At 37.0% G+C, this 13,561-nt stretch overlaps 1 protein-coding gene across 1 annotated transcript in view; it reads left to right on the top strand.

Annotated features, from left to right (window-relative positions):
• The window catches only part of DISC1 (DISC1 scaffold protein), a 182,388-nt gene that overhangs the window by 62,342 nt on the left and 106,485 nt on the right, over nt 1–13,561 (top strand). Inside the window, 2 exon segments of the mRNA XM_066315725.1 lie at nt 7,756–7,810; nt 12,326–12,428. Of these exon segments, the coding sequence (XP_066171822.1) occupies nt 7,756–7,810; nt 12,326–12,428 (158 nt within the window).

Below are 13,561 nucleotides of genomic sequence, written 5' to 3'. Positions count from 1 at the left end.
CGAGCCAGTCTTCCAACTTGGAGATCAGAGCCATTGCTGGCAATCTGAGTTATTTTGGAGCAATCTTAAAGGCAGTTTTTTGTCCTTCCAAGCAGCGTTATAGAAGGGAAAAGTCACAGCAGAAGGATAAGTAACACTTGCTTGAGTATCCACGTGTATGGTGTAATGAGGAATCTGATTTTCCCTGCTGAGCATCTGGTTCCCCCTGCTTGCTTGAACAGCATCCAGTGGGATGTAGCAGCCTATAAAGCCCAGGCCACATATGTGCTGATTCCTCTGGGTATGTGCACAATGCTATTTACTTCTCTTTAGGGAAAAATGACCAGCTGTCTCAATTAATGTGTGATACTGAATTAGTTTGTATATAATGAAGAGAAACAGCTAGCAACAATATCCAGGGACAGACCCTTTCAGTCAGTGAAGTAAAATGGATGTTATTCTTAGGAGAATAATTGCAGCTGCTGTGGGCAAGCTCTAGTTTTTGTGCACTCCAGACAGATGTAGCAGAAGAATGGGGATCTATTGATACGTCAGAAAATCTGGGGAAAGTATTAGTTAGGATATGATGAACTGCTCCTGCAGATAGCTGTTTGATTGTGCCTTTGTTCTCAGTCTGATGCTCCTGTTCCCAATAGCAGCTGAAGAAACAACTGCTTCAACAGCCCTGCAGCATCAGCTGGCAGAAGAGTGGTGGGAAATCCAGCACCATATGAATGCTTTGGTTGGTTGAAACAGCCAGCTGGTTTGGCTGTCTGATGGTGATTTATAAGACCAGAAGATTTCTCAATACATGACAATGAAAATTGAGCTTCTTGTGATGATTAAAGATGCCAGCAGCATCTTCAGGTGTCTGTGAACTGATTGTTTCTGTTAAAAGGGATTTAATGTAAAAACCACAAAACTATACTGAGATTCTTCCTCAGTCCTTCTATTGCAGGCATTCCAAAAACCTCTTTATTAATCATTCTTATAAAAAACTGTGAAGTGTCATCCAATGCCCTGATTTTTCTTCAAGTCTCCTAACTGGGGCTAGTGTCTAGCAGCAGCACTCAGCAAAGGGGAGTTGATTCAGTTTAGATTTGTGTATGTAAGAGCTGGGCAGGGTGATGAGTTTTTGAATTACTTCCTATAGGTATAAGTCTTTGAGAGTTGACAATGAGCAATTCATGAGCCAGTGAGAAACTCTGTTGGTAAGCTGAGGTTATACAAACATTGGGCAAGTGTATTTCCAGTTCTGACTCTTGAAAAGTTCTGAGTGGGGAAGCACAGGTATTGAAGCAACCCTTGATGTATAGCAGCGGTGAAGAAATACTACTCTGCAAATGATATCTTGAAGAGCAAATTGCTGGAGAAAAGCCAGCTCTCTGATCACTCAGAGGTAGGTGCATAATTTTTAGTTTTCATTCATATTCCTTTGAGAACTTTGTAGATTGAAATGTGCAGAAGGTGGGATGCTCCTGTGCCTTAAAGTACAACTCTTGATAGTTGTTGTCTCAGATCAGATTAATTTTTAAGGCTGGAAGTTTTCCAAGATGAGACTTTGCATTTTACTTCTGATTCAGGTGACTAGTTCTTGCAGATACCAGAAATTTCATTTTCGTTATGAGTTAAACACAGCTTTTCTCTCCTTGTATTTAATGTCTATCTCCTGGCCTCAAGAACAGTCTCAGGTTTAGATAGAGGAATTGGATTTTCACCATTTCAGGTCAGCAGAAATTTTGTATGTTTATAATTTTTTTTAAACTAGCTCCCCCATCATATAGAAGTTTTCTGTGGGCAGCATTATCAAAGAAAAAAATCAGAGTTTATTTGGAAAACCCTGACTTAAGTTTAAAGGGCAGTTTTATTTCCCATTACAAAGATATGCTGCTGTGAAAATATCATTGTTTTAAGTCCCATGGATCATTTCACAAAGATGAAAAAGAACTTACGTGCTTGGCTGAAAAATTGCTTTCTCAGTATGGTGATAGTCAGATGTGTAACCCAGACAGGCTTATGAAACAATCACATAGAATTAGTATCTTGTTATCCCATATCTTTCTTGATTAGATGGAATCAAACTTTTTGGTAGAGAGTTTCAAAGAAAAGCAAAAATTGGTGGTTTACCTTATTGCATTTAATGCATTTCTAGCCCTGAATGTACTTCATTGAGCAGAAGTGTAGGGCCAGTAAAGCCCTGTAGGTCTTGTCTGGGTAAAAATCTGCCAATAATAATCTCTTGGTTTTCCTCAAGAAAACTTTGGTAACAAGGATGTTTTCTCATTGTTGTTTTTCCTTTTTTTTTGTTTTTTCTAGTTGTACATGTCTAGCTTAAAGATGCCTCTTGTTAAATATAGTTTTGTTCAAAGTTTTTTTAAAATGATGTGTTTTCAAAACTTTGAGATATACCCATTGAGGGAACAATAAAAATACAAGGAAGTTATTGATTGATTTGATTTTATATTGTGGATTTCTTCCCTAAAGGCACAGTGAAGTCTGTGCACTGAAGATTTTTGGTGGATTTTTGCCTTGATGTAGACTGTAGCAGACCTTTACATCAAATGTTCCAGAAGTAGCACTTCTAGTTTGTTGTTTGTTATTTTGTTTGTTTGGTTTTTTGGTTTTTTTTTCTGTGTTTGTTTGGGTTTTTTTTTTTTGTTGTTGTTGTGTTTTTTTGGTTTTTTTGGTTTTTTTTTTTTGTTTTGTTTTGTTTTTTTTTTTTGCAAGGGACTGGGCAAAAGCTTTTCTTGAAGGTCAGCTTTTGTTTGTTGTTAAAAGCAAGATTACAAGTGTCGGGCTTGGTTTGTATATTTTTATCTTCTAAGAGAGTATAGCTTCTTGTGACTTGAGAATCAGAGGAAGAATCATGTTAGAAGACATGAAACTGTAAAAGCCATGCTCTCTGCAGGTTGTGATCATGAGAATGAGGTTATTCTTTGCAGGCAGTCTCATTACTCTGGGCCAAAATCAAACTGTAAACTGTTTAAATTTGCTGATTTTATCTAGGGGGGAATACACATTCGTATGAATTGAGGGTTCAGCCTATCATGCTTTGTGCATACAATCTGAGTGTGGGCTTCTAGGCTGTTGTTCTTGAATTAGACATTCAGATATGGGTAATTGAAAATTTTTGTGATTTGTGCTTAGTTTTAAAGAAATTAAAGTGCTTTTTGCTTAAGCACTATATTGTGGTATGAGGATTGGGAGTGTAATGGCAAGATCTATAGTAAATTTTTTAGGTTACAATAATGTAAAGAATACTTGCTGTTAAAGGACTTTCTACTTGTCTTTCAGTGTCTTCAGGCAGGGATCAGAGATGGCAACTTAAAATAAGAATTTTTAGTAAAAAATAAGAATTTTTACTACAGGATTTATTTGTTTTATACTGGTACCCTGTGTGTGGTATGTTCTGTTGTGTGGATATAGAAACTAAATTCTGACTGTGCTTTTTGTTGCTGTATAAAAATTTTATTATTAATACAGGAACTGTTTCTGTTTAAACAGTGTGTATATTTATATATATTGAATGTGAAGAACAGCATGAATTGCCTTTTGCCCATTTGCATTCTTTGAATTTTTTCTTAGGAAGCAAAACATAAATACATAATAGCTTGGTATGCAAAGGGAAGTATACTAGCGTAGTGGAAGGAAAGACATTCAGAAACATGCCTTCCTTTAAGAAAAACCCTAAAAAAGCCTTCCCAGTATTGTGCTAGTTGCTTCTTTTGAACAAAGCCACTTCCAGAGTATCTGTAATTCCTGCATGCAAATGAAAACTTATTGGAAGAGTCTTTTAAAGGCATTTTAAACATTATCTGTTATATTGTGACTATTCATGTCCTCTGTGGTTTTGTGGGAAGCTGTGATAGAGTGAAGGATGAGTGAACCAGACCACTGCGTTCTGATTCTTCCCCCTGTCCCCTATTGCACTGAAATGTCTTCCTTTATTTTGCCTGCTCACCATTCCCAATTATGATCATCATCATCTCAGCAGGTTCCAACTGTGTTATTACAATTAAATATACTTAGTAGCTATTTTTAATATCAGTAAAATGAGGTACTTAAAGGATACTGCCTGAAGTGTTTGGATCCTAAAATTTTTCCCATGGTCTATTGTTACATGCCAGATTAACTTCAGTTCATGAACATGCAGCATTCCCACACCTTCCTGCAACTCCCCAGCTGAAGTCTGTGTTTTGCCTAAGTATTGCTTCATGTGTGATCCAGAAATCACATCATTCCTCAGCTACTGCTTTCCTGCTCAAGTCTAGCTTGTATACAGTGATACTTTGGGATGCAGCGCATTCATTTTCTTCTTTCCTCCTAATGGGTCCCAATGTGTTTAAGTCTGTGGCATGTCATTTAAATGAAAGGCATGTGTGGTCATCTGCATGACTGAAGATACTGCACATGATGTATAGATTGCTGAGAGTTCTGCAAGTGTTAAAAACCTTTCTTTTCCTCCATATTTAGTCAGTTAAATTTGTGTTAATTGAATTCCTGTCTTACTCTAGACCTTTCATCAATTGGATCAAGAACTTTGCTTTCTCTGTGATGGAGTTAGCTTATATTGAATTTGAGAAGTAAGTTCTAAATGGTCCTCATAATGGATTGCTAAGACTTGTGAGGAGAAGCTGTCAAATTGTTGATTAGCTGTTCTGTCAGAGAAGAATAGCAACGAGTCAAAGCTGTGGACGCCTTCCCAGGCAAGAATTTAGTGTTATTCCAAAGAGCTCTTTCTAAAACCATTTACCCTTGTAGTAATACCTAAAGCAGCTTTTAAGCAGACAGAATACCCCTCTTAAAATGAAATATGATGCTCCAGGGCAGTTGTAAAAGAAAATGCTGTTTCTGGTTCAAGTCACATGTAACAGATCATGGCCGTTAAAGCTCTTTGTTGGTAGAATGAGTCAGTATTGACTGCCTGGTTACTCTTGTGGGTCATTACCTTGTCAGTTAATTGGAAAGCTTGTGAGGGGCTACTCTCTGACAGTGTTTTGTGGTAGAAGAAAACAACCTGGGAATAAATGTAGTTAGAAGCAGTTTTTAGTTGGTAACCGTGGCTGGTTCATGGCTGGTTTATGGATGGTTTTGATTGCTGTGTGTGCATTGCATGATGGGCTAATCTCTGCAAGGGGTAAGGGATTCCTATGGTATCACTCTGAAGGCTAACAAGGATTTGAAACAGAGTACTACTGTGAAATTTGTGCCATAAATAAAACAAATACACTTGTAAGAGTCTGTGTGAATGCTGCATCTGTAACAGAAGAATCTTTGGATTTGAATCTCTGGTTAATCCAGCTATCACTGGCTTGGGCCAAATTAATTGCTTACTAATGATTTCCTTTTGTTGATAAGGTCAGATTAATATTAAATTCCCTTAAAACCATAGTTCCACAGAATTATCCTAGAACTGTACTTCTGCTGTCATTGAAGTGGCAATGTTTGATTCCATATTTATTCTTCAGTGACTTGTTAGAGACTCAGAAAAAAGAAATCTGTGTAGAGAGAATGTTTTTTCCCACTCAGCACCTGGTCCTGAAAGTCTTCATGGGTTTGTGCATCCTTGTTAGCAATGCAGATTTGACAACTCAATCCTAGTTTGTAGTGCTGCTTTGGATGCATTGTTAAAAAATTTGATCTCTCTTCCTCTTAGCTCTGTGAATTCTGCAGAGCAGTGAAATGTATGAACCTGTGGGGGGGCTTTCTGTGTGGAAAGTAAAGAAATAAGAAGAAGAGCACATGGAAAATATTTGTTAGAGTTGCCATCTGTATACTGTTGTTCTTCTGGCTATAACTGCACTTCATATTTTGTTATGGCCCGGGTCTTTGGAGTTGAATTTTATGAGGCAGTTTCAGTACAATTGGGTCAGTCACCCAGTATTCATTCAATTACACATTGCAGCCTTGCTGCTGCCCCTTGACATCTGTACACAAAGCCAGTCTTTTTTTTATATAACCTGGCCAGCTCAGATGCCAATTGTGGGAGATGCTGAAAGTCACTGGGAGCTCCAAAGCATAAGAAAAGAAATGGCTAAATAGTTCATTCCCTCTGGCATGCCCAGAGGCAAGCAGGGAGCTGATAATGGCATCATTACATCAGCAATACTTTGTGTTTTGCCCATATATTGCTGTAGAAAAGGGAGAAATTTGAGGCTCTGTGAGAAATGTCATTAAACACTTTTATAATGGTAGGCAGCTGCATTTCTGCTTGTTTAATTGCACAGGCACTGGGGTGGTAATGAGGTGACAGGCCTTGCTGGGCTGTAGATAGGAAAGGTGTGTGCTCCTTGAAGCAGGGTATTAGGGGCAGCAATGCAAATAGATGCCTCGTTAATGTGATTAAATGATATTCTGAATTCTGCCTCTGAGGCTATTTCACTCCCGTGTGCAGTTGGGCAAGTGGTGCAACCAGCCTTTCTGTCGGTGATCAGTAGCTGTGTGCAACTCCCTGTGCTTTGGGATTCGTGCTCATGAAAATGCTGACTCGTGAAATAGATCTCAGTAAGTGCTGTGCTTGGAAAATAAGGGCAGGCTCTCAGAAGAGAACTGAAATGCACAGAAAAGAGAAATGCATAGGCAGCAGGAGCTATGTGCACGTCAAAGCAGGCGCTCAGTTGTAGTGTGCTTTCTGAATAACAGTGGCTTTTGTTTCTTCCACCTGTGAAATGAATGCAACACTGCCTTGTCATGCAAGAGTATCACTGAAATAAATCCAGTGATGCCTCTGATATGTTTGGATATTTCAATGCTGCACACTAGAGAAAAGCTCAGAAATATATAATTAGTTCTTATTTGGGAAAAATAGTAACGGTGGGTCGTGAAAGAAGTAGAGTTTTTATAACACAGGCGTGAGGAAAAATTGAGATGCTGCTAATGGGGAGTGCTGACTGTCACATACACAGAACTGAGGTGTTTGACAGAAAAGAAAATAGCGTGTGATAAAGTAATTGAACACTGTATAAAAAGTCTACACCTCCTAAGTCGGAGAGAGGGGAGTATTAAAGTTGCAAAAATAACCTCTCTCCTAATTCCTGATGCTTGATTTGACTTGAATTTTTTAACTTCATGTTAAAAATATAAATGGTGGATTTATTTACAAGAACCAAAGGCACATGTTTACTTTAGAGTTTTTAATATAAAAGTAGGAAACCTACATGCTTATAATACATGGAAGAAAACCTTGAATTTTTTTCATATAAGCATGGGTGATGCCTCAATTTCAGCCCACCGTTCCATCAATTTGGTACAAATATTTGGTAGGTTTTTATGATTCTAAAGAAACTGAGTACTGGTATTTCACATGAAATTACTGTGAAAACAAGCGACTGCAGTTCAACTTTTTCTCGTAGAGTTGAAAACTGGGTTGTAAGAGAATGGTAAACTGCTGGTTCTTTGTGTCAAAAATGCCTTTGTGTTAGGTTTTTGGATGATAGTCTAGCAAATCACCAGTCCTGGACATTGCTGGAAACCTCTTAGTTTGCTTTAGGTATTATGATTACACAAATAATCATAGTTGTGTTTCAAATGGTAAGTAAAATCTGTATACTTGTTAATAAAAAACTGTAAATGTGATGTGGGTTAGTCACTAGCAACCCTGAAACAAAGAGTAGTTTTTGTCTTGATATTGACTCTACTGTGTTTGTATGAGTCAGCTTAACATTTTATTTCCATGTGAAAATGTGTCTTGTGTAGCAGGCCATGTTGAGCAGAGATTAACTTTTAAATTTTATTTATTTATTATATTTTATTTATTTTATTTTTAATTCCTTCTAGCCTTCAGGAGAAGGAACAATTGTTCAGCATGTCCATTAAAGAAACTACTGCCAAAGTAAGTACATGTTTTCAGTTCTTCAGAATATTTATAGAAGCAGATCATAGCATGCATCTTATTGTATTATCTTTGTTTTAGGAAGTTGATTTTGTGGTGTTCCTTCTAAGAAGATTTTGCACACAAATATTTTTAAGCATACACTGGAAAGCCCTCCCCAACTTTTTGTTTGAACAGGCCACAGGGATTATAATACCTCAGGAAGCAGATGGAGTAATTTCTTCATTCTCAGTTTTTTTACTAGTGATCCATCCTCTTGCTCAAGTCTCTATTCAGCAACAGACTCCTCAGCTTCATGAAATCATGATCACAGCTGAATGTTCTAGCTCTTACTTTCCTCTCTAACTGGTTTTGTTGGTGTGAAGGGAAGAGTGTAAATGAAGTACCTCTTTTCCTCATTATTTCACTAATAATCTAGCTAGCAATCTCATTTTCATACCCTTTAAAAATACAAAGAAAACTGATATAGCATATTTAGCATAATTTTTTCTTCTAACTAGAAATGTTAATATTTTTCCTTTATCTTTCTTACTTCATGGGCTCCTTTCAAGAAGTAGAACACTGAAGTTTTATTTCAGAATGGCCCAGTTGCTCCATGAATACTCTAGGAAAAAAAGATGCATTTACTCCAGCCAATTCATAAAGATCTACATGAAATGGGAAGTGAAAAATATTTCTGGGTTTTGATTAATAATAAATTTATACTCTGAAATAAAGTTATTTTTCACATTTTCTCTAATAGCACTCACCTAAATTTATCCTTCATAATCTGTTCTTCCTAATCATCTTGATCAACACTTTCACTATTAAAAAAATAAAAAAAATTAAAAAAAAAAAAACCCTTTCACTGTTAAAAATATAATTTGAAGGCTGCATCTCATTGCCACTTCTTTCTTCTCTTCCACTTTAATGAGCTCATTTCCTCTGTTCCTTGCTTATACCCACATCTTGGGAGAATTAATACAAACTATAACAATGATTCCCCCTGTACTTTTTAAATGACTGTGTATAAAATATCAAGGAAATTATTGTAACTGACCTAAAGCTCATCTACTAAATGCATGAGACATTCAATAGCTCAAAGTAATGTTTCAAGTGTTGTTTCAAGATATCTGCAAGCTAAAATATAAAGTATGGAATTTGCCTTTTCCCCAGAAAATGTCTCATGAGGTTTTATTTTATCCCCATAGTATCTAGAAACTTTTTCAATAACAGCAAAAGCATTGGGTAACAATAGAGAAGTCTGTGAGATAGGATTTCACAGCTTAAGGGTTTTTTTTCTTTAAATTTTCAATAGATAAAATACTATTTTAGTTTTATTCCATTCCTATGTGATGGCTTTTATTTGTTATAGAAGATAAATAGGAAGCATGTAGTGAGACTCCTCCAAATAATTTCTTATTTAGTTTATTCATATAATCTCATCCTATTATTTTCATCTCAAAATAAATAAAGCTGGTTTTTTAGACCTTTTTATTGTATGGGGATAACATTCATTTGTCCAAGGTCTTTCCTTTTCCCTGGTGCTGCTGGCATTTCTGTGGCCTTTTCTGCCTCATCTCTCCCTTGTTTTTAGCTGTGGCTGCAAAAGCTAACTTCTGCCTGTTAATGAGGGGAGTGCTGCCCCTTATTCACCACCTTCCTTCAGAAATTAATATCTGCTTTCAGTATTGGCAAGATTGTGCTGTGTGGGAGACCAGGTAGACTGTTCCTTCCTTTAGGCAGTGTTAGCAGAATTTCTTTATCTTTTCTAAGGTGTTGTTTTAAAGAAATGTGAAGGTTACTCAAAACTTCTTTTCTCTTGAGATGATTGGAGAGTCAATTCAGTGTTTTGCTTGCTGTCCTTGTCCCTGTTTTTGCCGCTTTAGATTAACGTCATATGCTGGGAAGATGGAAGAGGATGACAATGGGCAAACTTGCCTTTGAAATTTTGCTGCTTTTCATCTTGATTCCACATGTCTTTGCTAACCAGCTTCCTACTGGTTTCAGATAGACTGGTTTTTTTTTGAGTAAGATGTCAGTATGAATGCAGATCTGTAAGGTATATTCCTAAACAAGAGCCTTTTTTTTTTTTTTAAAGTCTACTTTAAAAAAACCTCAGAAACCACTGAAGAGGATTTTAAAATAAATACAATAAAACTTGGCTCCAAAAACACTTTCCTGAAACTGAAAGAGAGTTTTTATGACTTTGAGCTTGTTGGTCTGTGGGCCACAGCAGAGCTGATCCCCTGAGAACAGGGAAAGGGCATTGCTGGGGCCACAGGCTCCTGCAGTCAGGCTGGTTAGGGAAGGATGGTGTTCACTGGAAGCCCAGAACACTGGCTCTGTGAATGTTCACCATCTTTGCTGGCTAGGAAATAACCTTTCCTTAGTGGCTTAATAAGCTACTGTAATGAATAATGGTATCTGTTAAGAAGATACAATGATTACAAAAAATGAAAAGAATTGGAGCTTGTGGAGTAGATGTGATGTAAGGTAGAAGCAGTGCCATTAGTTTAGGGGATATTACTTTGTCTTTCCCACTTGCTCATTTAGTTTTGTTGAACTATGCCATATGATAGGTCTGATGATTAATGTTGTTCATTTATCTACAGAATACATGTGACATAGATACAAGGAGTGGCCCAGCAACCTACTTATCTCATGTTCCAGAAGAATCATCTCTGAGTTGGAGGGACTGCCTTTCTGCCTCTGGTCTCTGCATTTGGTCCATTAATAAGGAATGCCAGCAAGCTTTGTGCTGACAGTGGGGCTTACAAAGTGGACAGTGCTCACTAGAAACTGATTAAACATCCCAGCTTATTTTGCATAATTGCCAAACAGCTGTCTAGTGATAATGACTTTAACTTACTACCAGCATGGGATATATTCATGCAGTTTTCCTGGAGCTGAAAGATTCCCCATCTAATTGCAATTCACTGAGCCATTCAGTGCCCCTAAAGAGAGAGTACAGCTTGGAAAGAAGTCATTAAAAACTTCCAGATTTATTTTGGAGATGGGAGACAGAAATGGCCGTTGGGTTTTTTAGGCACGTTTATTCACCTCTGACAGTTTGGGGTTTTAAACACATTTTAACTGAATTAGCTGGTGAGTCACTTAGAAGGGGGTACTGAAACAAATTGAAATACCTGGGAATTTAAAAATTATAGTAGGTGCAGAAGCCATATGTGTTTTTAAATTTAATAGGATGACTCTGAAGTCTTTACAAGTAACAGTTACTGCTTGGAGGATAGTTCTCTTGACTCAAAAAAAATGACCCATTTGTAGTTAACAGATAATCTCAGTAAAGGAAGAGGGTGTTATTAATTTAAAAGGATTTAAAGCTATTTTTATCTATGAATTATTATGATTTAATTGTGCAAACAGATAAACTATTAGAGCCATAAAGTTTTGCTTTTTAAAAAGTGAAGTGATACCTGTGCCTCTATTAATAAGCATGGCACTTGTTTTTGAGGAAGAAAAAATAAAAGTGAAGGGAGTCAGGGAAACTTCTCTCTGGAGATTTCCTTTTCACAAGATCATTTTAGAACTGACCTGTGCCTATCTTGACTATTGCTTTAGTTTTAGTTCTAATAAATGCAATCTTTTCCGAAGTGTCAGCTAATACTTTAAGAAAATGCTTGGCATTTTTTTAAAGCAGGGATTTGCCTTAGTTCAGCGAAGGGTTTTTATTTGTTTATTTTGCTTTCCTTCCCAAATGATGCAATGTGGCGTAAACCCCAACATTTTTGAATATGATTTTTGAATATGATTTTTGAATATGTGGGACTTGTATGAATTTTGCATGCTTCATAGGCTCCTTCTGAGGTGGCAATGTAGACTGAAATGTAACCTACAGAAACAGCTGAATTTCCTTTATATTTTTCCTTTTATTTTCTCTCTCCATATTTTCAGTCCCAAACTGTATTGATTGCTGAAGGACCTCCAGTTTAAAAAGATGAAAAAGAGAGGAAGGGAAAGTTAGAAACCTGAACCCTAGTCATATGTGTGTCCTGATTTTGAAACAAAGTACTGTATTATGCTGATATAGTCTTATTTGTTGGGTGTGTGAAAAATAAGACTGCTCTGCCTTTTGTCAGTTAAAATGTAAAACATGGTAGATATTTTAGAAAAATCAGTGCACATTGTATGTTATGGAATTCTAATCTCCAAATACTGGTTTACTTATGCTCCACTTGAAGCATGATTATTAATACTGAAATGGTGCAGAATTTGTAAGATGGCCTTTCTTCTGTGTGCAGCCTCAGTATGTAGTGGTGAACCATGTCCTCTCTCATGCAGGTGGCTAATGCTAATACCATTCTCTCTTTTAATAACAGAATGTTCAGCACAGCCTGGAAATTTTGATTCAATGTTGACTGTTTCAGTAAAGACATCACTTTTTATTAAGCTTTTTTACCTTGCTGCAGGATGTTATGTCATGTCTGTTAACCAAGAACATTTGAAGCCCCATTTCAACTGCCTTACACTTTTACATGAATGAATTCTATATCATGGCTGTCTGCCTCAATTTAGGTTTGCACGAGTCAGAAACTCTGCAGTACTTTGAGGAGGAAAGTGAGTGATATTGAGACTCAACTACCAGCTCTACTTGAAGCCAAAATGCTGGCTGTTTCAGGTAAGTTTTAAGTGATGAGAAGGATTAACAATGTTGAGGAATATATTGGAGCAGTTACTGACCTCTTCATAACAGACTTGTTAGGGAAAGTTGTTTGTGTGCTTGTGTAGATCCCTGGAAGCCGTGACCAGCCTGGCAGAACAGGGCTATGCCATGCCTTGTGTTAGGTACTTCAGGTCCCTCTCCACAGTTTGGGACTCCTGGCAAAGCTAATGCTGTGTGGGAGACCATTAACATGCAAAACACATGGTATTTTTTCATAAGTGAAATTGATGTGTAATCATCAGTAGCTGTTCCAGGACTTCTCAAGTTACATTCTTATAGCTCTCTAGCTAAGTTATAAATGTATAGCTAAGGTATCATAATTACAAGTCTGGCTTTAAATGACACTTTAAAATAGAATACAATAATTGGCAGCTTCTGCTGCTCAGATCATTAAACAACTAATGTTGGCAGCAAAAGAGCACATTCATCCTTGGAGCACTCATGCATGTTATTTACAACCAGTAAAACACTGAAATGTGATTACAGAGTGTGATACATAACAGCCTTACATGCCACTTGCTTGGGATTGCTACACTGTTCACCAAGGAAAAAAGGCAAATCACAGTCCTTTAAGTTGGAAGAGGTGGGTTTTCTAATTCAGCAAATGGTTTGCAAATGTTTCAGTAGGTGTCTCTCTACTAAACACTTGCCTTGAAGAGAAAGCTGAGTAGAGGGGAATGTGGATGTAAAGTGCAGAGAGTTTTCCAGTGTTACACCAAGAAAAGAAAGGCTAAAGGGTTTTTGATACACGTCAAGATGACATGTAGCTCTCTACATGTGATTTATCTTTTCAATTATATACAAGAACCTATATTGCACACACAAATAATTTTGAAATGAAACCTTGTGCAGTGTCACATGTTTTGTTTGCCAGAAGTGGATAATGTCAGGCTTGAGCAAAGTCTTAAAGGAAATTAAAGCCCAGATCTTGTATTGGTGCTGAGCATGTTCAATTTCCTTACTTCTCATAACACCTTTTTAAAATGGAATTCCTCTTTATTTTTCTCTCTACCTGTAAGAGGTAAACCAGGCAACTGCCCTTCTCTACCCTTAGACTGCTTAAATGTAGGTAATTTTCTCACTCTCAG

Source organism: Sylvia atricapilla, chromosome 3 (assembly GCF_009819655.1).
Source record: "Sylvia atricapilla isolate bSylAtr1 chromosome 3, bSylAtr1.pri, whole genome shotgun sequence".
In the NCBI taxonomy this organism is placed as follows: domain Eukaryota; kingdom Metazoa; phylum Chordata; class Aves; order Passeriformes; family Sylviidae; genus Sylvia; species Sylvia atricapilla.
Note: the sequence above shows the minus strand (reverse complement) of the source record. Positions and strands in the feature narration are given on the sequence as shown.